The sequence below is a fragment of the Sebastes fasciatus genome, chromosome 11 (assembly GCF_043250625.1).
Source record: "Sebastes fasciatus isolate fSebFas1 chromosome 11, fSebFas1.pri, whole genome shotgun sequence".
Taxonomy (NCBI): domain Eukaryota; kingdom Metazoa; phylum Chordata; class Actinopteri; order Perciformes; family Sebastidae; genus Sebastes; species Sebastes fasciatus.
In genome coordinates, this window is record NC_133805.1 from 2957937 (window position 1) to 2984986 (window position 27050).

At 41.3% G+C, this 27050-nt stretch overlaps 1 protein-coding gene, 1 long non-coding RNA gene and 1 pseudogene across 2 annotated transcripts; 1 reads left to right on the forward strand and 2 right to left on the reverse strand.

Moving 5' to 3' along the window:
* Positions 1-3344: 3344 nt before the first annotated feature.
* LOC141776399 (uncharacterized) lies at positions 3345-25559 on the reverse strand. The gene is made up of 2 exons (XR_012595758.1): positions 24209-25559; positions 3345-5914 (listed from the first exon to the last, which is right to left on the reverse strand). It is a non-coding gene; the product is annotated as an uncharacterized LOC141776399 (long non-coding RNA).
* On the forward strand, positions 3372-26335 carry LOC141776398 (tripartite motif-containing protein 16-like). The gene is made up of 2 exons (XM_074649929.1): positions 3372-5832; positions 25586-26335. The coding sequence occupies exon 1, from the start codon at positions 3481-3483 to the stop codon at positions 5140-5142; it is 1662 nt and encodes a 553-aa protein (XP_074506030.1). The 5' UTR covers positions 3372-3480; the 3' UTR covers positions 5143-5832; positions 25586-26335.
* Positions 8100-19866, reverse strand: LOC141776394 (P2Y purinoceptor 14-like; annotated as a pseudogene).
* Positions 26336-27050: the final 715 nt, after the last annotated feature.

Here is a 27050-nt window from a genome sequence, read left to right on the forward strand (position 1 = left end):
CTGACATAGTGTGATATTACATCTATTTAAATGTCTCTTTACTGATGTTGTTTGAAGCTGCCAAAGGCTCAGTGAAGTGTTGACATGTCTTCCTGCAGTGAACATCACAGCAGGTTAATAACAAGAGAAATGTGAAACCTGATGCACAACACAAGAGGGCGTCCTCATCCTGCTAACCAGGGATGTAGTGGAGGTTAAAGCTCCTCTACTCAGTCTGACTGCATGTTTTAAACCATGTTTTTAAGCCCATCAGAAACTCTCTAATGTCTCATACATCATGGTCAGGGTGTCAGACTTCTCTTAGTCAAAGTGAATTCTACTTTTTTAGTAAACAGAAAGGAGTGATTTTCCTGGTGGTAGTTTGGCTTGTGTCTCACTAACCGAGGCGTTTACTGTATGTCCTCCTTCATTTCACTTTTTAAAAACCTCACCTGTGTTTTTAATGTTTTAACACTGTTCTAGTAGATTTTCTACTAACTGTTACTTGTTTTTTCTGCCAGCTGCTGAAGTTCAGGTTGACCACAGTGTGTTTGGGTTGTGTGTCAGAAGGTTATTCTCATATCGATGCTTTTGTTTTTTGTGAAGAATTGTGTCGATAGCACCGATCAATAAATATCAGTAGTGGAGGTTAAAGCAGCTCAACTCAGTTTGTCTCCAGTTTCAGTTGAGAACATCTTTTTAGTCAGATAAAAACCTTTATAGTAAAAGTGCATTGTGTCAAAACCTGGATGACCTGCAATTTCCTGATGTTAAACTCAGACAAAACTGAAGTTATTGTACTAGGCCCTGAGCACCTCCGAAACAACTTATCTAATGATATAGTTACTTTAGATGGCATTGCCCTGGCCTCCAGCACCACCGTAAGGAATCTGGGAGTTGTCTTCGACCAGGATATGTCCTTTAACTCTCACATAAAACAAACCTCACGGACTGCCTTCTTTCATCTACGTAACATTGTGAAGATCAGACACATCCTGTGTCAAAATGATGCAGAAAAATTAGTCCATGCATTTGTTACCTCTAGACTCGATTACTGCAATTCCTTATTATCAGGCTGCTCCAATAAGTCTCTTAGGACTCTCCAGTTGATCCAGAATGCTGCAGCACGTGTCCTGACTAGAACTAGAAAAAGAGATCATATTACTCCTGTATTAGCTTCTCTGCACTGGCTGCCTGTAAAATCCAGAATAGATTTTAAAATCGTCCTCCTCACCTACAAAGCGCTAAACGGTCAGGCCCCATCATATCTTAAAGAGCTCATAGTACCCTACTACCCCACTAGAGCACTGCGCTCACAGAATGCAGGGTTACTTGAGGTTCCTAGAGTCTCCAAACGTAGAATGGGAGCGAGAGCCTTCAGCTATCAAGCTCCTCTTCTCTGGAACCAGCTCCCAGTTTCAGTCCGGGAGGCAGACACCGTGTCTACATTTAAGAGTAGGCTAAAGACTTTCCTCTTTGATAACGCTTATACTTAAGCTGCTATAGGCATAGACTGCCGGGGGACTTCCTATGACACACTGTCATAAGGAACTTCCTATGACACACTGAGCTCCCCTCTCCTTCTGGATATACTCATGTCCCATGTCCATGTTGTTACTAACTTCATTCCTTCCCGGGAGTCCTTGTGCCTCCTTGTCTCGCAGCTAACCGTGGAGCAGGGTCACACCTGGAGCGAGGTCATACCTGGAGCGGGATCACACCGGGAGCGAGGTTATACCTGGAGCAGGGGTACACTTGGAGCAGGGTTTCACCTGGATCTTGGTGGTCTCCGGTATTGTGGCTGCATCTGCTGCCGCGCCCGGTGCCTGCTTGACACCAACTGCTACCATCCTTAATTAACTACGTCTGTACGAGGGACGTTTAATTGTCTGAGTTTTGTCTCTTTCCTAATTCATCCTGGTCAGGCTGCACCGAGGACGGCCGTTGTATGTTAATAATCCATCATTGATATTTAATAGAATTCATTTTGTAACCTATAGGTGTTCTTTGATTTAACAACAAACAACAGGGCTTTCATCCAGAGACCGCTGTTCGTGTCCTGTGCGTTACAAAATTCTGTTTCATGTTCACTGTCCAAACATAGTAGCTTTAAGCTCAACCATGTTGATTTTTTCCTAAACCTAACTAAGTGGTTTAGTTGCCTGAATCTAAACAAGCATATTTGTTTAATTCACAACATTAACGTGTTTACTGCCACCGAGAAGTGATGCAGAGGGGTCTGTTTTTTTGGGGGGGGAAATGGCATTAAAGGAACAGTGTGTAGGATCTGGCGGTATCTAGCGGTGAGGTTGAGACTGCAACCGACTGAAGCCTCTCCCGTGTGCCAAGCGTGTTGGAGAGCTACGGTGGCCGACGCGAAAACACGAATGACCCTCTCTAGAGCCAGTTGTTGTAAGAGGAGCGTAGGTCATCTGGAGCAGAGCCAGCGCTTAGAGTGTGTGTGTGTACGAGGGAAGTGAGTGGTGAAGCAAGAGAGAGAGAGCAGCAACGGCGGGAGCGAGTAACGTTATCGCCTCCGGCCCAAGCCGTTCTGGGCTACTGTAGAAACATGGCGGACTCCGTGAAGAGGACCCGCTCTCTAAACGGATCATTCTGAGGTCACGAAAACATGATTCTTATTTTCAGGTGATTAGACACTAAAGAAAACATACTTATTAATGTTATATTCCATTTCTGCCAATAGATCCCCCTAATTGTTACTCACTGGTCCTTTATCACACTGATTGTTTTCATGTAGTTTGCATTTGTTTATTTAGGAGATACTAATTATAAGGCCAGTAATCTCCCATTAGAGTCAAATGATCTGATGCATTCATGTCCTGTGGGATTCAGGACAACTAATTTGATTTATTTGTTTAAATGCATCTAACATTAAAAATTCACCTTTTACTCAAAATGATATTCTGGATTTAATCTGTTTTCTACACAAACATTTGAAGGACTTTATCACACAAGTAAAAACTATTTGGGGATTTCATTCCTTCTACAGCAGTGATTCATTCTTCTATTTTTCATCTGCTGTATCAGCATCATCAAACAGTATTTCAGGGAAAAAGAAGAGCTAATTCTGAAAACTGAGGAGCTGTCTCCAAACCCAGAGGTACCAAGAAGAGTTCACCTCCTAAAAGCTTATGGCTCCGGTGTTTTGAACTGAGAAATGATCTCTAGATTGTAAACAAACCACTCGTATCTCTCTCTAACCGCTCCTCTTCCTGGAATGAAGCAGAGCCTGATAGCCCCTCCCTCCTCTTCCTCCTCTTCCTCCTCTTCCTCCTCTCAAACACACCCAGTTGCACTCGGTCCTCTTATTTCCTCGTTCCCTCCCCTTCAGATCTACAGTTTTGAAGATGGGTGTAACCGACGTGGTGCAGTGAGAGCTGACAGGCTGCATTCAGTGCACATGTTGTTTAGATCAGAGCTCAAACTAGTTTCACTTCTCAGGAAGTGAGACTCAGACAGTCGTCGTCTCTGAGAGGTGAAATGGCGCAGCAAGGAGTTCAGCTGGACCACGAAAGGTTCTCTTGTTCCATCTGTCTGGATCTACTGAAGGATCCGGTGACTACTTCCTGTGGACACAGCTACTGCATGAACTGTATTAAAGGCTTCTGGGATGGAGAGGATGAGAAGAAGATCTACAGCTGCCCTCAGTGTAGGCAGACCTTCACACCGAGGCCTGTCCTGATGAAAAACACCATGTTAGCAGATTTAGTGGAGGAACTGAAGAAGTCTGGACTCCAAGCTGCTCCTGCTGATCACTGCTATGCTGGACCTGAAGATGTGGCCTGTGATTTCTGCACTGGGAGGAAACGGAAAGCCTTCAAGTCCTGTCTGGTGTGTCTGGTCTCTTACTGTGAGAAACACCTCCAGCCTCATTATGATGTGGCTCCATTAAAGAAACACAAGCTGGTGGAGCCCTCCAAGAAGCTCCAGGAGAACATCTGCTCTCGTCACGATGAGGTGATGAAGATGTTCTGTCGTACTGATCAGCAGTGTATCTGTTATCTCTGCTCTGTGGATGAACATAAAGGCCACGACACCGTCTCAGCTGCAGCAGAAAGGACCGAGAGGCAGAGAGAGCTGGAGGTGAGTCGACTCAACATCCAGCAGAGGATCCAGGACAGAGAGAAAGATGTGAAGCTGCTCCAACAGGAGGTGGAGGCTGTCAATCACTCTGCTGATAAAGCAGTGAAGGACAGTGAGAAGATCTTCACCGAGCTGATCCGTCTCATGGAGAAAAGAAGCTGTGATGTGAAGCAGCAGGTCAGATCCCAGCAGAAAAGTGAAGTGAGTCGAGTCAAAGAGCTTCAGGAGAAGCTGGAGCAGGAGATCACTGAGCTGAAGAGGAGAGACGCTGAGATGAAGCTGCTGTCACACACAGAGGATCACAATACATTTTTATATAGCTACCCCTCACTGTCACCGCTCAGCGAGTCTACATCCAGCATCAATATCCGTCCTCTGAGCTACTTTGAGGACGTGACGGCGGCTGTGTCAGAAGTCAGAGATAAACTACAGGACGTTCTGAGAGAGAAATGGACAAACGTCTCACAGACAGTGACTGAAGTGGATGTTTTACTGCCACAACCAGAGCCCAAGACCAGAGCTGGATTCTTACAGTATTCACGAGAAATCACACTGGATCCAAACACAGCAAACACACAGCTGTTATTATCTGAGGGGAACAGAAAAGCAACATTAACGAGACAACAACAGTCTTATTCTAGTCACCCAGACAGATTCATTGATTGGGATCAGGTCCTGAGTAGAGAGAGTCTGACTGGACGTTGTTACTGGGAGGTGGAGTGGAGAGGAGATGGAGTTGATGTAGCAGTCGCATACAAGAGTATCAGCAGAGCAGGGGGTGAATGTCAATTTGGATGCAATGACAAATCTTGGGCGTTATATTGTAACAGTAACAGTTATACATTTCAGTACAACAGTGTTCAAACTCCCGTCTCAGGTCCTCCGTCCTCCAGAGTAGGAGTGTACCTGGATCACAGTGCAGGTATTCTGTCCTTCTACAGCGTCTCTGGAACCATGACTCTCCTCCACAGAGTCCAGACCACATTCACTGAGCCTCTCTATGCTGGACTTAGTCTTTATGGTTATGATAACACTGCTGAGTTGTGTAAACTGAAATAGACAGAAGTCATTTGAGGGTTCAACTCTGTGTTTTAACTCTTCAACTTCTCTGGTGTCCATCATTGTTGCTGCAGAGCTGATTTGTGGCTGCACCGCAGAGGGCCAGCCCTACAAACACTAAAGTCTGTCACTGACTGACTGACCGAGTGATGAAGTTACAGGATTGGTCGGCCGACTGTTGGAGGTTCCTCATTGGTTGTTGCTCTTTCTAAATGAAAAGGTGGAGAACAGTTCAGTGTTCATGTTTTCTGGGGAGCGTGTCAGCGGTTCATTGAATCATTACATCGTGCTGTTGTTGTGCATGTGCTGTTGTTTATGTTCCTTTAAGTTACGTTACGTTGTTGCTTCGTATTGTGTTACCGTGCATTCACACCAAGCGAGAAGCTTAAATTAGCAAGACACACGTCGCTACTGCGGTATGAACCCAAAATAAACAGACTGTGCTCTGATTTAATTACAATAAACGGATCAAAATGATGCCGAAATAACGACATTATGATGCTGATTAGTAAAAAGTCTGAATCCATGCTTTGTCAGGTCTGTTACCAAGACGACAAGCAAACAGCTTTTAAAATGCTTGTTTTCTGAATGGAGTTTGGATCGATCAGTGCCAGGCTGTGCAGCTGCTCCTTTAACACTCCATCTAGGAATAAATACAGCAGCAACAACAACAGTGATGACATCAACTTTGTAAGTATGTATATATTGTTACACAGCACTTATATGATGAATGCTTTTGATACACATGCTTTAATAATATACTGAAATACTTCTAACCTAAACATGCAGAAGCAGCGTTCAGTTTTTATTCACCAAATATTTGGAAGAAGCTCCCAGAAACCTGCAGGACCTCCAACTCTGAGTTCTTTTAAATCAAAGCTTCAAACGTTCCTGTTTGCTGCTGCTGCCTTTTATTAAACCAGATAATGATCTTATATACTGCATTAGAGCTTTTACTCTTGTGTGTTATATTCTATTTTAGCTTCTATCCTAGCTTTTATTTTTAGCTTGTTTTTATTTTCTAATCTTTAATGTTTTTATAACTGTTTTAATTATGTCTTAATGTTCTTTTGCACTTTGTCGCAATGTTCTTTAATGTTCAATATTATATTATATTATATAATATTATATTATGTTATATTATATTATACTATATCATATTATATTATGTTATATTATATTATATTATATTGTGTTATATTATACTATATAATATTATATTATATTTTATTAAATTATATTATATTGTATTTTTTTTATTGTATCATATTATACTATATTTTATTTTATTATATCACATCATATTGTATTATATTATAGTTTATTATATTATATTATACTATACTATATTATATTTTATTATATTATATTATATCATATTATATATTTTATTTTATTATATTTTATAATATATTTAAATATATTATATTATATGATATTATATTATATGATATTATATCATATTGTATTTTATTATAGTTTATTTTATTCTATTATATTTTATAATATATTTAATTACACAATATTATATTATATTTTATAATATATTGAATTATATTATATCATATTATATTATATTCCTATATTTGACCAGCTGCACTATTTTATGTTTTAAATTCCCCTTCTTACTTGTGTGATTTTATATTTATTTTATAGCAGCATTAGAGCAGCCTGAGAACAAAAAATATTGCCAACGGCTGCTTCTATGAAATTATTGTGCATATGACAAATAACTTTAATATTAACATCTACTATACAAAAAACTGTTGTTTTGTCTCACTGCATATTACTGTGTGATTTTATTTGATGAGCTGTGTGCTCCGTCTCAAACGTATATAAATATTAAAGTTATTATAATCTAACAGAGAGAAGAGAGTGACCTCAGAGCCACAGAAACCAGATCAGCTGAATTTACTGAGAAGTGGACGGTTGCCGTGGTAACGCCGGAGGAGAACTGAACTCACCAGCCGTCTCTGGTCCCGTGAGTTCGATGCCCAGCGATTGCGTCCACTTTCACTTCCACATCACCACTTCCTGTTCTCTCCTTCACGCTGGTGACTCATCAATAAACACAACTGAGACTGTCAATCATTATTTAATATCTATACTTTAATATATATATACTGATATTTATATACAATTATACAAGTCTGCATTTACACAGGACCACATCTCTATCCTTGATTCCTCTCCTCGTCTCCTCTCCTTGTACCCTCTTTTCTTCTCTCCTTGTCTCCTCTCCCTGTGTCCTGTCCTTATCTCAACTCCTCTCTTGTTTCCTCTCTTTTTCTCCTCTCTCTGTCCTCTCCTTGTGTCTTTCCTTATCTCCTCTCTTCTCTTGCCTCCTCTCCTTGTCTCTTCTCCCTGTGTTGTCTACTTGTCTCATCTACTTGTCTCCTCTCCTTGTCCCCTCTACTTGTCTCTTCTCTTGTCTCTTCTCTTTGTCTCCTCTCCCTGTATCCTGTCATTGTCTCCTTTCCTTATCTCTTCTCCTCTCTCTTTTTGTCTCCTCTCCTTTTCTCTTCTCTTGTCTCTTCTCCCTGTGTCCTCTCTTGCCTCCTCCCCTTTTCTCCTATCCCTTTGTCCTCTCCTTGTTTCCTCTCCTTGTCTCCTCTCTTGTCTACTTTCCTCTCTTGTCTCCTCTCTTTGTGCCTTCTCCTTCCCGACAGTTTCCTCAGCAGTGACTCTATTGTCTCCTCTCTTGTCTCCTCTCCTTATCTCCTCTCCTCCTCTCCTCTCCTTGTCCCCTCTCCTCCTAGACTCTGGCCGGTGGTCAGCGACCTCCTCCTGTCTCTCCTCTCTTGTCTCCTCTGTCCTGTCCTCTCCTTGTCTCCTCTCCTCGTCTCCTCTCCTCCTCTCCTCTCCTTGTCCCCTCTCCTCCTAAATGTGGCTCAGACTCTGGCCGGTGGTCAGCGACCTCCTCCTGTCTCTCCTCTCTTGTCTCCTCTGTCCTCTCCTCTTCTCCTCTCTTGTCCCCTCTCCTTGTCTCCTCTCCTTGTCTCCTCTCCTTGTCTGCTCTCCTCTTAAATGTGGCTCAGACTCTGGTCGGTGGTCAGCGACCTCCTCCTGTCTCTCCTCTCTTGTCTCCTCTGTCCTCTCCTTGTCTCCTCTCTTGTCTCCTCTGTCCTCTCCTCGTCTCCTCTCCTTGTCTACTTGTCTCCTCTCCTTGTCCCCTCTCCTCCTAAATGTGGCTCAGACTCTGGCCGGTGGTCAGCGACCTCCTCCGGTCTCTTCTCGACAGTTTCCTCAGCAGCGACTCTCTGAAGGTTCGGCACATCAGGAAGTAGATGATGGGGTCGAGGCAGACGTTGAGCGCCGACAGGGAGAGCGTCCCCTCCTTCAGCTGGAACAACAGGAAGCGGGCGTCCGGGCTGAAGCCCGACTCCGGCATCTGGCTCAGAGTGTACGGCACGCGGCAGACGTGGTACGGCACGAAGCAGACGAAGAACACCGCCAGGATGCTGAAGATGCTGCGGTTCGACTTCCGGCAGACGTCGCTGTTGTCGCGGCGCACGCGGCGGTAGGACTGGTAGACGCGGCAGGCGATGGAGGCGTAGCAGTAGGCGAGGACCAGCAGGGTCACCCAGAACAGGCCGACGCTGAGGAGCGTGGCCACCCGGTCTTCAGCTGCATGCAGTGCCGCGAGCTCTCCTCGTCGGCCGGCCGGCTGGTCAGCACCACGTTGGGCAGGACGCAGACGAGGAGGAAGCTCCAGGTGAGGAGCGCCAGCACCCGGGCGAAGCCGACGCTCTGCAGGACATGCAGCGAGGACACGCCGCCCAACCGGGACCTGCAGGAGGATGAGGAGGAGGAGGAGGAGGAGGAGGTGTGTCTGACGATCTTAACGTAGCGCTCGAGGCTGATGAGCCCCATGAAGAGGATCCCCACGTACATGGACGAGTAGAAGAGCACGGCGGTGTAGCGGCAGGTGACCACGTGGAGGCGCCAGCCGCCCAGACCCAGCTGAGCCGCCAGCCTGAAGGGGAAGGTGGTCAGCATGAGGAGGTCGGCCACCACCATGTTCTTCAGGTAGACCACCAGGCCCGAGTCACTGGGCACCCTGAAGAAGATCCAGGCGGCCACGCCATTCAGGGACGCCCCGACCACGCAGATCACCAAGTAGAGCGGCGGGAGCACCTGCTGGGTGAAGATGCTGCTGAAGTCTGATTGGTTGCCGGGGAGACGGGTGGCGTTGAGGTGTTCCATCACTGGAAACACACAAACAACACAGTTTGAACATAATGAACAGTAGATGTCACAGTAGAAGTACGTTTCTCTGTCAGGAGAACTCTTAATAAGTCTCTTTTACATTTAACAAAGGCCGTGTCGGTGTGTTAACTCCCCACAGAAGCCTTTTATGTTCATGAACTGAACACACAGCGCTGTGTTTACACGGGGACACGTGCACAAATAAAAAGCGTCTTGAACTCCTGTTTGTCCTGCTGTTCACACACACTTCCCTCCTCCCACCACCGATTCATCCCGGTCCAACACACACTGTGGTCCTCCTCCATCAAACGCCTATAAAAACAGTCCGCGCTGACACCAGGACGCCTTCTGTTTTCCTGTCCTGATTCTTTTATTTTTAGCCCTCGTCTTGTCTCGAACCTGTGACTTCTGCTGTCGCCAAATGATTGTTTCCCCGAGTTGATCTGTACAGAAGTTCAACTTTTAAACACTAAAGCGATCACACGCCGGCTTCTGCTTCTCACTTGGAAACGGTCAATATCAAGTTAATAACTTTAAAAATATCATGATTCTGACTTCCTGTGTTTATGTTATATATTTTTTAATATTATATATTATATATATATTTTGATTTTAAAGTCATAAATTTACGAAAATAAAATGAAGATATTCTGAGTTTAATGGGACACATTTACGAGAAGAAAATCACAAATTTACGTCACATTTTAACTCACAAATTTATAATAATAATAATAATAAATTCAACTTATAAAGCGCTTTTAAAGAACTCAAAGACGCTTATGAGATTTTAAAGTCATTAATTTATGAGGAAAAAACTCCGATATTCTGAGATTAATGTGGCACATTTATGAGAAAAAACTGACAAATTTATGACACATTTTAAAGCCAGAAATTTACGAGAAAAAACTCACGTATTCTCTGAGATTAAAGAGGCAAATTTACGAGAAAAAAACTCACAAATTTGCGAGATTTTAAAGTCATACATTTATGAAAAAAAACCTCAATTTTTATCAATTGTTTAATGGTAAAACATAATAATAATAATAAAATAATACATTTATTTTTGCTACATTTAATATCATATTCATTTATCGAGTCATTTATTTATTTATTTATATTTAATTTAATTAATTGATAAAAATGTAACATCATTTGATATTTTTGTTATAATTTGTTTCTTTATTTATTCATAATTAATTAATTAATTCCCTTATTTATTTACTCTTCTGTTTAGTTTTTATCTTTTATTTATTTATGTATTTATCTGTATTATTTATTTATTTTGCATTTATTTCGTTTACATTTATTTTCAATATAATTTTTTTTTACATTTAATGACATATTTATTTATTGAGTCATTATATATTTATTTATTTTTTACTTTGGCAGGTGCCATCCTCCATACATGGGGTCATTATAATATCCTGGCGAGCAGGAAGGAGATCAGGACATTTAATTATCTCATACATCTAGAACAAACTGTCATTTTTCTCCTACACAGACTTTTGTTTTAGCGATTCCTCTAAGCTGACTCATACTTTATTGGCTGGTAATTTGGATGACGCAGACGAACAAGATGCTGATCAGCAGCAACAACTTCTGCTTTCCGCCTTCTAGATGACCTGGCGCAGGAAGTGATGCAACGATCCTCTTCGCTAGAAGAGCTGAACGTTCAGAGGAAGCGTGTTTCTAGATTGTGTGCAACGATTAGAGCTGAAAATAGGGTGGTTTCATCAACTCAGCTCACAGTGAAAAAACAGACGTAGTAGAAAAGGATGTGAGTGATCAACTCGTTATCAGTCAACTCACACAACGAGGGAAAACATCTGGATAAACTCATGGTCCAGATGTTTGTCTCTCTGCCTGTCCACCTGTGTACTGTGAGCTTCATGTATTCAACACCAGTGATTCACAATCAGAAAGAAAAGATGTTTGAGTAGTTTACAACTGTCTGTTGATAATAATGAAATGACAGCTTAATAATTACCTGTAAATGGTGCTAATATTAAAAATAATCATGAACCCGTCAGTCATGAAGGTCACATGGTTTATTACAGAACCGGCTCATGTTGTTAACCAGCGTCTAAAATACTATTTGGAACATCTTTTATTAGTCACATTGATCGTTTTATTGATCAGCTTCAGTGTTGTTGAAATCACAACTTAAACAGATACCAGTACTTCTACTTTATAGCCACCATAATGTCATAAAGTTGTATTTATACTGTACACATTTATTCAGAGAGGCAGACATAATGAAATTATATTTCACTGTTTATTTGATTTTTAATTAAATTTTATTTTATTTATTTTTTATTCATTTCAATATATATTTTGTGGGAGAAACCTGAGCACCAGGAGAATCCCCTTACTGATATATGATGGATTGACTTCTTTTTTTAAACACTCTAATTACCTAAAAATATATTAAAAAAATATTTGGAGGTAATTTAGAGTGTCCAGTTAGACTCATGCATAACTAGGAATTGTGGGAGAAACCTGAGCACCAGGAGAAAACCCCTACTGATATATGATAGATTGACATTTTTTTGAATACTCTAAATTACCACCAAATATATTTAAAAGTCTTTGGGGGTAATTTAGAGTGTCCAGTTAGCCTCACGCATAACTAGGAATTGTGGGAGAAACCTGAGCACGAGGAGAAAAACCCTACTGATATATGATAGATTGACATTTTTTTTGAATACTCTAAATTACCTAAAAATATATTTAAAAAATATTTGGAGGTAATTTAGAGTGTCCAGTTAGCCTCATGCATAACTACGAATTGTGGGAGAAACCTGAGCACCAGGAGAATCCCCTTACTGATATATGATAGATTGAAATTTTTTTGAATACTCTAAATTACCACCAAATATATTAAAAAGTATTTGGGGGTAATTTAGAGTGTCCAGTTAGCCTCACACATAACTAGGAATTGTGGGAGAAACCTGAGCACCAGGAGAAAACCCTTACTGATATATGATAGATTGAAAAAAAAATTGGAATACTCTAAATTACCTAAAATTATATTTAAAAAATATTTGGAGGTAATTTAGAGTGTCCAGTTAGCCTCATGCATAACTAGAAACTTTGGGAGAAACCTGAGCACCAGGAGAAAACCCCCACTGATATATGATAGATTTAAAAAAAATGTAATACTCTAAATTACCTCCAAATATATTTTAAAAATATTTGGGGGTAATTTAGAGTGTCCAGTTAGCCTCACGCATAACTAGGAATTGTGGGAGAAACCTGAGCACCAGGAGAAAAACCCTACTGATATATGATAGATTGACATTTTTTTTGAATACTCTAAATTACCTAAAAATATATTTAAAAAATATTTGGAGGTAATTTAGAGTGTCCAGTTAGCCTCATGCATAACTACGAATTGTGGGAGAAACCTGAGCACGAGGAGAAAACCCTTACTGATATATGATAGATTGAAATTTTTTTGAATACTCTAAATTACCACCAAATATATTAAAAAAATATTTGGAGGTAATTTAGAGTGTCCAGTTAGCCTCATGCATAACTAGGAATTTTGGGAGAAACCTGAGCACCAGGAGAAAACCCCTACTGATATATGATAGATTGACATTTTTTTGAATACTCTAAATTACCACCAAATATATTTAAAAGTATTTGGGGGTAATTTAGAGTGTCCGGTTAGCCTCACGCATAACTAGGAATTGTGGGAGAAACCTGAGCACCAGGAGAAAACCCTTACTGATATATGATAGATTGAAAAAAAATTGGAATACTCTAAATTACCTAAAATTATATTTAAAAAATATTTGGAGGTAATTTAGAGTGTCCAGTTAGCCTCATGCATAACTAGAAACTTTGGGAGAAACCTGAGCACCAGGAGAAAACCCCTACTGATATATGATAGATTTAAAAAAAATGTAATACTCTAAATTACCTCCAAATATATTTTTAAAATATTTGGGGGTAATTTAGAGTGTCCAGTTAGCCTCACGCATAACTAGGAATTGTGGGAGAAACCTGAGCACCAGGAGAAAAACCCTACTGATATATGATAGATTGACATTTTTTTTGAATACTCTAAATTACCTAAAAATATATTTTAAAAATATTTGGAGGTAATTTAGAGTGTCCAGTTAGCCTCATGCATAACTACGAATTGTGGGAGAAACCTGAGCACCAGGAGAAAACCCTTACTGATATATGATAGATTGAAATTTTTTTGAATACTCTAAATTACCACCAAATATATTAAAAAGATATTTGGAGGTAATTTAGAGTGTCCAGTTAGCCTCACGCATAACTAGGAATTCTGGGGAAACCTGAGCACCAGGAGAAAACCCACGCAGACACAGGGAGAATATACAAACTCCCCACAGCCGGACAGGTGGAGGTGTCTCAGTGAGGCTGCAGTGCTAATCACTAATCACTGAGGAGGGATGTAGGGGTGGAGGGACGGTGATGACGTAGAGGATGAGGGGGAGGTTGAGAGAGGAAGGTAAGGGTGGAGGGAAGACGGGAAGGCGAAGGGGGGAGGAAGAGGGATCTGCTGGTATCCAACCTGAGCTGCAGCCTCCTCTACCTGACTGTTGCCGTCACGCTTCAGGAAGAACCTGCGCATCCAGCGAAAACAACCTTTCTTCTTCTCTTTCTTCTCCACCCCCTCCCGCTCCGTCTCTTCCTTTTTCATCTTCTGTAATGTTGTCTCTCGATCCTCGGTCCTCCTGCGAGAAAAGACTCCTCTCATCTTCTTCTTCATTTTCAGGCAGATGTCCTCCAGGAGCTTCTTCTCAACCTCCATGTGTTGGACTGTGGTCTCCAGGCTCTGTTCTCTGTCCGTCAGGTCCTTGTTGACGTCCTCCAACTGACTGACCTTAGTCTTCCAGATCTGGTCTTTTTCTGTCAGGACCTTTGTGACATTGTCCTCCAGAGCCTTGTATTTGGCCTGCCAGGCGTCCTCTCTCTGTCGGAGTTCATCTGCAGAGCTCAACAGCTCGGTTCTGGTCTCCACGAGCTTTTCATTGAGACTCTTCTTCTCCTGGAAGAGACCAAAGATCACAGCGTCCTTATCGCGCTGCTCCTGCTGGAGATCAAAGATCACAGCGTCCTTATCGATCTGCTCCTGGCGGAGATCAAGGATAACAGCGTCCTTATCGTGCTGCTCCTGCTGGAGATCAAGGATCACAGCGTCCTTATCGCGCTGCTCCTGCCGGAGATCAAAGATCACAGCGTCCTTATCGCGCTGCTCCTGCTGGAGATCAAGGATCACAGCGTCCTTATCGCGCTGCTCCTGCTGGAGATCAAGGATAACAGCGTCCTTATCGTGCTGCTCCTGCTGGAGATCAAGGATCACAGCGTCCTTATCGATCTGCTCCTGCTGGAGATCAAAGATCACAGCGTCCTTATCGCGCTGCTCCTGCTGGAGATCAAGGATCACAGCGTCCTTATCGCGCTGCTCCTGCTGGAGATCAAGGATCACAGCGTCCTTATCGCGCTGCTCCTGCTGGAGATCAAAGATCACAGCGTCCTTATCGCGCTGCTCCTGCTGGAGATCAAGGATCACAGCGTCCTTATCGCGCTGCTCCTGCCGGAGATCAAGGATAACAGCGTCCTTATCGTGCTGCTCCTGCCGGAGATCAAGGATCACAGCGTCCTTATCGCGCTGCTCCTGCCGGAGATCAAAGATCACAGCGTCCTTATCGCGCTGCTCCTGCTGGAGATCAAGGATCACAGCGTCCTTATCGCGCTGCTCCTGCTGGAGATCAAGGATAACAGCGTCCTTATCGTGCTGCTCCTGCTGGAGATCAAGGATCACAGCGTCCTTATCGATCTGCTCCTGCCGGAGATCAAAGATCACAGCGTCCTTATCGCGCTGCTCCTGCCGGAGATCAAGGATAACAGCGTCCTTATCGTGCTGCTCCTGCTGGAGATCAAGGATCACAGCGTCCTTATCGATCTGCTCCTGCTGGAGATCAAGGATCACAGCGTCCTTATCGCGCTGCTCCTGCCGGAGATCAAGGATAACAGCGTCCTTATCGTGCTGCTCCTGCTGGAGATCAAGGATCACAGCGTCCTTATCGCGCTGCTCCTGCCGGAGATCAAAGATCACAGCGTCCTTATCGCGCTGCTCCTGCTGGAGATCAAGGATCACAGCGTCCTTATCGCGCTGCTCCTGCCGGAGATCAAGGATAACAGCGTCCTTATCGTGCTGCTCCTGCTGGAGATCAAGGATCACAGCGTCCTTATCGATCTGCTCCTGCTGGAGATCAAAGATCACAGCGTCCTTATCGCGCTGCTCCTGCTGGAGATCAAGGATCACAGCGTCCTTATCGCGCTGCTCCTGCTGGAGATCAAGGATCACAGCGTCCTTATCGCGCTGCTCCTGCTGGAGATCAAGGATAACAGCGTCCTTATCGCGCTGCTCCTGCCGGAGATCAAGGATAACAGCGTCCTTATCGTGCTGCTCCTGCTGGAGATCAAGGATCACAGCGTCCTTATCGATCTGCTCCTGCTGGAGATCAAGGATCACAGCGTCCTTATCGTGCTGCTCCTGCTGGAGATCAAGGATTACAGCGTCCTTATCGATCTGCTCCTGCTGGAGATCAAAGATCACAGCGTCCTTATCGCGCTGCTCCTGCCGGAGATCAAGGATAACAGCGTCCTTATCGTGCTGCTCCTGCTGGAGATCAAGGATCACAGCGTCCTTATCGATCTGCTCCTGCTGGAGATCAAAGATCACAGCGTCCTTATCGCGCTGCTCCTGCTGGAGATCAAGGATCACAGCGTCCTTATCGCGCTGCTCCTGCCGGAGATCAAGGATTACAGCGTCCTTATCGATCTGCTCCTGGCGGAGATCAAGGATAACAGCGTCCTTATCGTGCTGCTCCTGCTGGAGATCAAGGATAACAGCGTCCTTATCGTGCTGCTCCTGCCGGAGATCAGGGATTGCAGGGTCCTTATCGTGCTGCTCTTTACGGAGACCACGGATAACAGCGTCCTTATCGCGAATGTGCCACGTCAAATGGTTCACTCTGATCTGGAGTTGAGTCTGCTGCGTCTCCCAGCCTCGCTGCTCCTGCCGGAGATCAAGGATTACAGCGTCCTTATCGATCTGCTCCTGGCGGAGATCAAGGATAACAGCGTCCTTATCGTGCTGCTCCTGCCGGAGATCAGGGATTGCAGGGTCCTTATCGTGCTGCTCTTTACGGAGACCACGGATAACAGCGTCCTTATCGTGCTGCTCCTGGCGGAGACCACGGATAACAGCGTCCTTATCGTGCTGCTCTTTACGGAGACCACGGATAACAGCGTCCTTATCGTGCTGCTCCTGCCGGAGATCAGGGATTGCAGCGTCCTTATCGTGCTGCTCTTTACGGAGACCACGGATAACAGCGTCCTTATCGTGCTGCTCCTGCTGGAGATCAGGGATTGCAGGGTCCTTATCGTGCTGCTCTTTACGGAGACCACGGATAACAGCGTCCTTATCGTGCTGCTCCTGCCGGAGATCAGGGATTGCAGGGTCCTTATCGTGCTGCTCTTTACGGAGACCACGGATAACAGCGTCCTTATCGTGCTGCTCCTGCCGGAGATCAGGGATTGCAGGGTCCTTATCGTGCTGCTCTTTACGGAGACCACGGATAACAGCGTCCTTATCGCGAATGTGCCACGTCAAATGGTTCACTCTGATCTGGAGTTGAGTCTGCTGCGTCTTCCAGCCTCGTTGCTTCTCAGCAAGGTCCAAAGTAAAGTTGTCCTGCAGTTCCTTCTGCTGGGCTTCCAACAGTTGGACTTTTCTTTCCCAGGCGATCTCCTTCAGAGCGTCGTTTTCTTCCTTGAAGGTTTTCAGTTCTTTGGTGAACCAAAGCTCCTTAGAGCTCAGTAACAATGATGCTTGATCCATGGAGATGTAAATAATGTACTCACCCTACAGTCGACTGTCAACGTTAAACTGTTTAACCTGAACGGTAAATTAACCTGAATGTTAAATTAACCTGAATGTTAAATTAACCTGAATGTTAAATTAACCTGAATGTTAAATTAACCTGAATGTTAAATCAGCTTGTCAAAAACTGTCTGGTTCACTAATCTTCTCCTATAAGTAAAATTTTAGATTAAAGCCAAACTCAGCATCACAGGAATCACAGCCGATTCCAGAACATCACATTGTGATGTCATGAGACAGTTTGGAATACAGCCTTACCTGTGATGTCATCACATTCTCATGTCATCATGTCATCACATTCTCATGTCAACATGTCATGAGAATGTGATGACATCACAATGTGATGACATGACGGGTAAGGCTGTATTCTAAACCTCATACTATACTAGTAGTACGTACTGATTTGGCCAGAATGTAGCATGTAGTACGCAGTATGGAAATCTACAATATGCCAAAAATCCCTGGATGTCGTACTGAAAACACTGTTACAGTAAAAGTTACAGTAAGTATTGTAACAGTGTGGTATTAGTACTTTTACTGCAGTAAAGGATCTGAATACTTACTAAATACGGCATCATTGAGGCTCTCAGGATAATATATATACTGTATATATATATATATATATATATATATATATAATTTCATCATATATTATTTTTTGATAAATAATAAAATCATCCTTTTTTCTTCTCTCCTCCTCTCGTTCCTCTCTCCTCCGCTTTATATACAGTATATATATATAAATGCATATAAATTATATAAATATGCCTACATGTTAAGTCTAAATCTCTTTGTTTCCTGACTCAAAATAGGTCATAGACCCCTAAAAAGTGTTCCCGACAAAACATCCTGACATGTATTTATATATTTTTTATTTTTTTATGTTTATTTTTTTAATTGAATTGTATTTTTCCGCGTTATTATTATTATTATTATTATTCCCAAAGCACAACAAACCAGACAGAAAACTGTAGTGTGTTTTCTCTTTTAGTTAGTTAGTTAGTTAGTTAGTTAGTTAGTTAGTTAGTTAGTTAGTTAGTTAGTTAGTTAATTAGTTAGTTAGTTAGTTAGTTAGTTAGTTAGTTAGTTAGTTAGTTAGTTAGTTAGTTGATTAGTTAGTTAGTTAGTTAGTTAGTTAGTTAGTTAGTTAGTTAGTTGATTAGTTAGTTAGTTAGTTAGTTAATTAGTTGATTAGTTAGTTAGTTAGTTAGTTAGTTAGTTAGTTAGTTAGTTAGTTAGTTAGTTAGTTAGTTAGTTAGTTAGTTAGTTAGTTAATTAGTTAGTTAGTTAATTAGTTAGTTAGTTAGTTAGTTAGTTAGTTAGTTAGTTAGTTAGTTAGTTAGTTGATTAGTTAGTTAGTTAGTTAGTTAGTTAGTTAGTTAGTTAGTTAGTTAGTTAGTTAGTTAGTTGATTAGTTAGTTAGTTAGTTAGTTAGTTAGTTAGTTAGTTAGTTAGTTAATTGGTGAACTCATCAGTCCCTAACTGATATAATTAGTCCAAAAATGTAAAAACAAATTCTATACATTTTAATATATTATGTAGTTAATGTTTCTTCCTGTATTGATAGTAGTTTGTAATAGATATTATAGTAGTTATATACTATATTCATGAGAAAAATATTAAGAAATATTAGTATTTATATGTTATATATATTTTACAGGGCAGTCGATAACAAATTTGCTCAACTTGCGATTTAGTCTGGCCGCTATTCGATCTTTCCGAGGTTGTAGCAGCTCAGTTTTAAAGCTGATGGTATCATAGTAAACTATAAAACCTGATGAATCCATCGGTACCAACCATGTCATACTAGCTTGTAGTGAAGGAGGTTAAATAATGCTCTAAACTAACAACAAATTTTGGCAAAGAAAAACTGTCATGTCCATTTTCAAAGGGGTCCCTTGACCTCTGACCTCAAGCATATATTTAAATACTTGACAAATCTCCCTTTAAGATACATTTTGAACAGATAAAAAAAGTGTGATTAATTTTATTAAATATTTTAATCAATCAACAGGCATATGCAGTATATATATATATATATATAATTCTTTTTTTTCTTTTTTTAAGAAAAACAACTCTACAAATCAAATCTGAATCAGCGTTAAAAACCCACCAAAATGCAAATTTGTGCATAATTTAGGAACAAATTTAGGACAAACAGGCAACATAAATAAATAACCATGAATGAGTGTGGTGATAACTAACAACCACGTTTCATCAGGACACTTTTCTTTCTGTCATCAACGTCTAAAGTCCCAGAAACTGTAGATATATCCTCATATTTTCATGACATTTTCTTAAAAAATTATGACTTTATTCTTTCAATGTCAGATGTTTTATTGCCCCCCCAATCACTGCCATTAATACACCTTCATAATCTGCTTTTTCTGTTCATTTCATGCATGTTTTAAAACTCATGTCATGCAGTAATTATCTAATCTATATCTAAATCTATATCTATATCAATATCTATATCTATCTGAAGTTCAAATGAGTCCACTCACCATATAAACAGTCTGGTGTTCAGTCAGGATCCCGTACAGATGTTGATGTAACTCACTGCTGTTTAAAGTGAAGAGACCTGTGAAGAGTAGTTTAGAGTCTCTGGACAACTTCCACTTCCTCTCTCTCTCTCTCTTTCTCTCTCTCTCTTCCTCTCTCTCTCTCTCTCTCTCTCTCTCTCTCTCTCTCTCTCGCTCTCTCTCTCTCTTTAACTAGAGTCTGCAGCTCTGTGAAGCTAAACTGAGTTAAATGCATCCCAGTGACACTATAACATGCTGAGGCTGATAAACGTCATTAGTTCTGCAGGTATTTGGTCATAAACTGAAGTTATAATATTATATATAATAATATTATAAGTAATATATTCGCCCCAACTTTTTTTGTTTTGTTTTTTATTTATTTAATTTAATTTTTTAAGAAATATGGTTAGGCCGCTATTTGATCTTTCCGAGGTTGTAGTGGCTCAGTTTTAAAGCTGATGGTATCATATGAAACTATTAAACCTGATGAATTCATCGGGACCAACATGTCATACTAGCTTGCCGTGAAGGAGGTTAAGTAACGCTCCAAACTTACGCTAAATTTTGGCGAGGAAAAGCTGTCATCTCTGACCTCTGACCTCAAGCATATTTGCCCACTCCCATGTTGATAAGAGGATTTAATACTTGACAAATCTCCCTTTAAGGTTCATTTTGAACAGATAAAACATGTGCGATTAATTTGTGATTAATTGCGATTAACTATGAACAATCATGCGTTTAATCGTGATTAAGTATTTTAATCGATTGACAGCCCCATAAATAAATTACTTGTTTTTTTATTTTTTTATTGATTTATTGATTTAAGTAAGAATTTACTTATTTTTTAATTTTTTAATTTTTTTTAATTTACTTTTTAATTTATTTTTTTATTTTTTTTATTTTTGCCAGTCATGTTTAAGAAAAATGACTCCACAACCCGCTAAATTGCAATTTGAGCATAATTTAGGAATGTAAACTAAAGTTTTTGTTTCTTTCACCTTAATGTCTCTGTCTTACTCTCCAGTACTGTCTGTCTGTCTGTCTGTCTGTCTGTCTGTCTGTCTGTCTGTCTATCTGTCTGTCTGTCTATCTGTCTGTCTGTCTGTCTGTCTATCTGTCTGTCTGTCTATCTGTCTGTCTGTCTGTCTGTCTATCTGTCTATCTGTCTGTCTGTCTATCTGTCTGTCTGTCTATCTGTCTGTCTGTCTGTCTGTCTGTCTGTCTGTCTATCTGTCTGTCTGTCTGTCTGTCTGTCTGTCTGCAGATGGCAGGATGTGTTTCAGACTGATGTTTTTTAGACTCCCATCTTTCCATTTTTAGCCTCTCAACCCGCCACCAAAGTGAAAAGTAGTTTTGTCCTGGTGTGAGTCTCACTGCTCAAAATGTTTACATGTTTTTTTTCACCAAATGTTTCTTATATACAAATCTCTGTTTTATTCTAATGTTGTTGACGCTGACTGCTCACTAATGTCAGTTCCGTCCAGCTGAATGTGTCTCGCACTGAGCTGTTTAGATTCACATCTCAACAGTAGGTCAGAGTTTACAGATGAAAAGTCAATACTGCAGGCTATAATACTGTATACAGAGAAACAGGATATGCAGAAGTTGCGTTCACAGTTCATGTATTTGTGTAGCAAAGTGTTACATGACTCTGAACCACAGTGGCACACCATCAGCCACTTTGTGATAGCAACAAGCCTGCAACATGACAAAAGCTGCTGTAGTTCAGTAAAACAACAACTAATTTAACCTATACATATAGATATTTATGGAATATACATGCATGTCTGACAGATTTTGATAACTGAATGGATCATTTTGCATGTGACGGCTCAAACGATGAATAATGTTTAGAAGTTGTGAAGACAATCACTCATTGGTAAATAACTAGTTTGGCTTTAGGGGATTATTATTTGGATTCAAATAAGTACTTTGTAGGTAATGATGATGGTGGTTTGTGGATGTTGTGGCTCTATAACTCCATCACAACACTTCCATCCTTTGTCGTTTGAGCATAAACAAATGTCTCTTTTGGGGCTTTCGTTGGAATGACTGACGTCTCCAGCAACATGGAATTCGTGTTTGCATCTGAAATTTGCATCCAACACAACATCGTTATTCTTTTTACTCTCTCTGCTGTGACCATCACTGTCCCCCGCCACCCCGGACATTTGCCTACACTGTCCATACCTGCAGATGAGTGTGTCTTTGTTTGTGTTGTGTTGACGTTTCCTGTAGGTTAGGTTATGGTTATGGTTGGTGGCTAACCCTCTGAGACCCACAGTAGACCTGTTCTAGTCTTCTTTTAGGGGGGTCCAGGGGGTCTTTAGGGGGAGATAGCAGGTCAACAGTAGATGTCACATAGAAGTGGTGAACATCATCTGAAAGCTGGAACCTGAAGATTAATCTGAGATGCAGCTCAGCTCTGTGTGTCAAGAAATAAACCATCCCCATGCTCTATTATGTCTCGCAAGTTGTTGCAGCAATTTTTGGGGTTGATATCATTTGTTACACAGATCTGGTGCTAAGTTTAACCATTTTTTACCACTGGAGAATTGATAAAAATGATCAATAATCCCTCTAAAATACCACATTAAGACACCAAGACCTTGAGGAACACCAGAGAAAAAGACCATGCTGTGATTTGGGATCAAAAACTTTTGACATTTTGGAGATTTCTGCAAGAATTGGCATTTTTCCGGCGATTGGATGTCGAGCACTTGTGTTGTGTAAACTGCTTAGAAACCCCCTTATTGTCAATCTATAGCTAGGAAAGCCATCCATCCTCTGAATGCTCTAGGTCTCTAGTTTGATCCATCCATCCTCTGAATGCTCTAGGTCTCTAGTCTGATCCATCCATCCTCTGAATGCTCTAGGTCTCTAGTCTGATCCATCCATCCTCTGAATGCTCTAGGTCTCTAGTCTGATCCATCCATCCTCTGAATGCTCTAGGTCTCTAGTCTGATCCATCCATCCTCTGAATGCTCTAGGTCTCTAGTTTGATCCATCCATCCTCTGAATGCTCTAGGTCTCTAGTCTGATCCATCCATCCTCTGAATGCTCTAGGTCTCTAGTCTGATCCATCCATCCTCTGAATGCTCTAGGTCTCTAGTTTGATCCATCCATCCTCTGAATGCTCTAGGTCTCTAGTCTGATCCATCCATCCTCTGAATGCTCTAGGTCTCTAGTCTGATCCATCCATCCTCTGAATGCTCTAGGTCTCTAGTTTGATCCATCCATCCTCTGAATGCTCTAGGTCTCTAGTCTGATCCATCCATCCTCTGAATGCTCTAGGTCTCTAGTTTGATCCATCCATCCTCTGAATGCTCTAGGTCTCTAGTTTGATCCATCCATGGGGGCGGCTGTGGCTCAGAGGGTAGAGCAGGTTGTCCACCAATCGGAAGGTCGGTGGTTCGATGCCCGGCTGCTCCGGGTCACATGTCGATGTGTCCTTGAGCAAGACACTTAACCCCAAAAAATTGCTCCCGGAGGCATAGCCATCGGTGTGTGAATGAGTATTTAGATTAAATCCTGATGGGCAAAGTTGGCACCTTAGTAGCCTCTGCCATCAGTGTATGTGAATGTGTGTGTGAATGGGTGAATACTGACATGTAGTGTAAAGCGCTTTGAGTGGTCGGAAGACTAGAAAAGCGCTATATAAGTCCAAGTCCATTTACCATTTACCATCCATCCTCTGAATGCTCTAGGTCTCTAGTTTGATCCATCCATCCTCTGAATTCTCTAGGTCTCTAGTTTGATCCATCCATCCTCTGAATGCTCTAGGTCTCTAGTTTGATCCATCCATCCTCTGAATGCTCTAGGTCTCTAGTCTGATCCATCCATCCTCTGAATGCTCTAGGTCTCTAGTTTGATCCATCCATCCTCTGAATGCTCTAGGTCTCTAGTTTGTGGCTATAAAGTTTCATGAGGCTTTGATTATCCTAGAGGTCACCAGAGGTCATTTTATACAGTGAGGTCAATGAAATGTCTCCTATGGGGATTAACATCATTTAACCCTTTAGTCTAACTTTGGAGCGTTATTTAACCTCCTTCCCGACAAGCTAAGCTAACATAACTGAACCTGCTGCAGCCTCTGAGAGGCAGTGAAGTCGGCCGCGGTCGCCTGCGTTAACTTGTTATTGCAGCAGAGACTGAATGTTTAGGTGGCGGCTCTGTGTCCACTGTCCACCCACGCCGTCTCTGTCCTGGAAGAGAATGGGAGGAAGAGGAGTCCAGCGGGGAAGAGGAAGATATCAGACCACGAGAGGAGGAAGTGGAGCATCTCTGTTCATCTCTGCTGAAACAACACTGAACATCTGCCCAGTGAGACACAGCTGGTGTTACACAGCACTTATATGATGAATGCTTTTGATACACATGCTTTAATAAAATACTGAAATACTTCTAACCTAAACATGCAGAAGCAGCGTTCAGTTTTTATTCACCAAATATCTGGAACAAGCTCCCAGAAACCTGCAGGACCTCCAACTCTGAGTTCTTTGAAATCAAAGCTTCAAACTTTCCTGTTTGCTGCTGCTGCCTTTTATTAAACCAGATAATGATCTTATATACTGCACTAGAGCTTTTACTCTTGTGTGTTATATTCTATTTTAGCTTCTATCCTAGCTTTTATTTTTAGCTTCTTTTTATTTTCTAATCTTTAATGTTTTTATAACTGTTTTAATTATGTCTTAATGTTCTTTTGCACTTTGTCGCAATGTTCTTAAATGTTTATGTAAAGCACTTTGAATTGCCCTGTTGCTGAAATGTGCTCTACAAATAAAGCTGCCTTGTTGCCTAACCTTGCAGACTGTATGTCATGCTGATACCTTTTCACCTTCTATAAAATGTATGACTAGTAAATGTTACCATTTACTATTACTGAATGCAATTTGCTTCATTATAAGTTGTCTTTCAATCAAACATTAAGATATAAGTGGAAAACAACTGTTCACAAAACATGATAGACATGACCACTGACTATTTGTGGAACAATTTAGCCACAAATTCACATCCTGACCAGATACGGTCCAGACATATACTCGCTTTAGACTGAGTCTTGTTCTTTTCATGTCTTCACTGCACAGAGATCAGCTGTCAATCAAACATTATGGGCTCTACTTGTTTTCAAAAAAGCAGCAGAGTTGCGTCTCTTTGCTTCTACACTCTTTGCTTTGACATCTTCTCACGAGTTGTTCTGTAAATGTGTGAGTGTCTTCAGGTGGCGCTCCTTCCTGTGTCTGTTTCACTGCTCATGATGATCTTTGTTCACCTGAACTGATATTTCTCTGCATGAAAATGTGAACTTCTCTGTGCTCTAAATGTTTGATGAATATTAGTATATATATATATATATATATGTGTGTGTGTGTTGTTGTTTCTCTTCCACTGCACGGGTCTTAAAGGAAGGTCTAGTGATTTATTTCTTATCATAGATATTCTGTTCTCACCACTTTTTGTAAAGATATCTAGAATCACATTTATTTGTTGGGCAGACTAAATGTTGTCGTCCAGATCGACGTACAAACGAGATACTAAGATGTTTAATGAAACTGTAATTATCATGATCATAATCAATAAGGAAATCATTATTCTCTGTTACATCGCTGAGATTCTGCTCAAACAAACTGATTGTGTGGATGGAAATGAATCTATACGTGAAATCATTGAACAAGAGTCATTTAACAGACTTTACTGATGGGATGTGTGAACAAACTGAAGGTTTCTATAATCAATAAACAAGAATGAACTAAGTCTTTTCTTCCTGTCTTCATTCCAGAGTATCAGACACAGCTGGTGGAGAACATGTGAAACTACTATGAGAGAATAACTGAGGCCTCCTGAAACACCACAAAGTCCAGAGTTCATGTTCAGAGCAGGAGAGCGTTTGTCAGTCGGTCTCTGTCCTTTCAGCTTTCCTCACTAAAACAGCTTCGTCACACACAAACGAGCAGAGTTTTCTATCACTCGTTGCTGTTTCTTTACAGCCGACATTTTCTTTGTGCTCTGAGTCAATAAAGAGGATTTATTACTCATAACCTAAAACTGGATAAACAGTCAGAATTCATTGGGTCAAGTTTGGGTGTGAAGAAGTGTTGTGAAGTCCTTGTTAAGGAACATTGTGTAGATGATTCTTAACATTTGGTTACTAATATTTCCATGTTGTTAAATCAGAGAAATGTTAACCTACAGCCTCAAATCTCACATTCCTTAATACTATTTACAACCTGAGAGTTTAAGTCCAAACTCCTCTCCACCATCTTTCCCATGTGACCTGAATGCAGCATCAGTGTTACAGGGTGTGACTCCTGTGAACAAACTGACATAGTGTGATATTACATCTATTTAAATGTCTCTTTACTGATGTTGTTTGAAGCTGCCAAAGGCTCAGTGAAGTTTTGACATGTCTTCCTGCAGTGAACATCACAGCAGGTTAATAACAAGAGAAATGTGAAACCTGATGCACAACACAAGAGGGCGCCCTCATCCTGCTAACCAGGGATGTAGTGGAGGTTAAAGCTCCTCTACTCAGTCTGACTGCATGTTTTAAACCATGTTTTTAAGCCCATCAGAAACTCTCTAATGTCTCATACATCATGGTCAGGGTGTCGGACTTCTCTTAGTCAAAGTGAATTCTCCTTTTTTAGTAAACAGAAATGAGTGATTTTCCTGGTGGTAGTTTGGCTTGTGTCTCACTAACCGAGGCGTTTACTGTATGTCCTCCTTCATTTCACTTTTTAAAAACCTCACCTGTGTTTTTAATGTTTTAACACTGTTCTAGTAGATTTTCTACTAACTTTAGTTGTTTTTTCTGCCAGCTGCTGAAGTTCAGGTTGACCACAGTGTGTTTGGGTTGTGTGTCAGAAGGTTATTCTCATATCGATGCTTTTTTTTTTGTGAAGAATTGTGTCGATAGCACAGATCAATAAATATCAGTAGTGGAGGTTAAAGCAGCTCAACTCAGTTTGTCTCCAGTTTCAGTTTAGAACATATTTTTAGTCTGATGAAAACCTTTGTAGTAAAAGTACATTGTGTCATACATCATGGTAAATGGTGTCAAACCCATATTAGTTCTTTAGTTATAGTTATTTAGTGAGGAACCATACTGTCACTGATTTAATGCACCACCCTGCCAGCACGCTCTGTGACCCAAATCAATCACACCCTAGATGTTGCAGACCAACAAGGTGCATGCTGGATCTGGCCAACCTGCTAACATGCTAACATGCTCATGGTGGATCCTC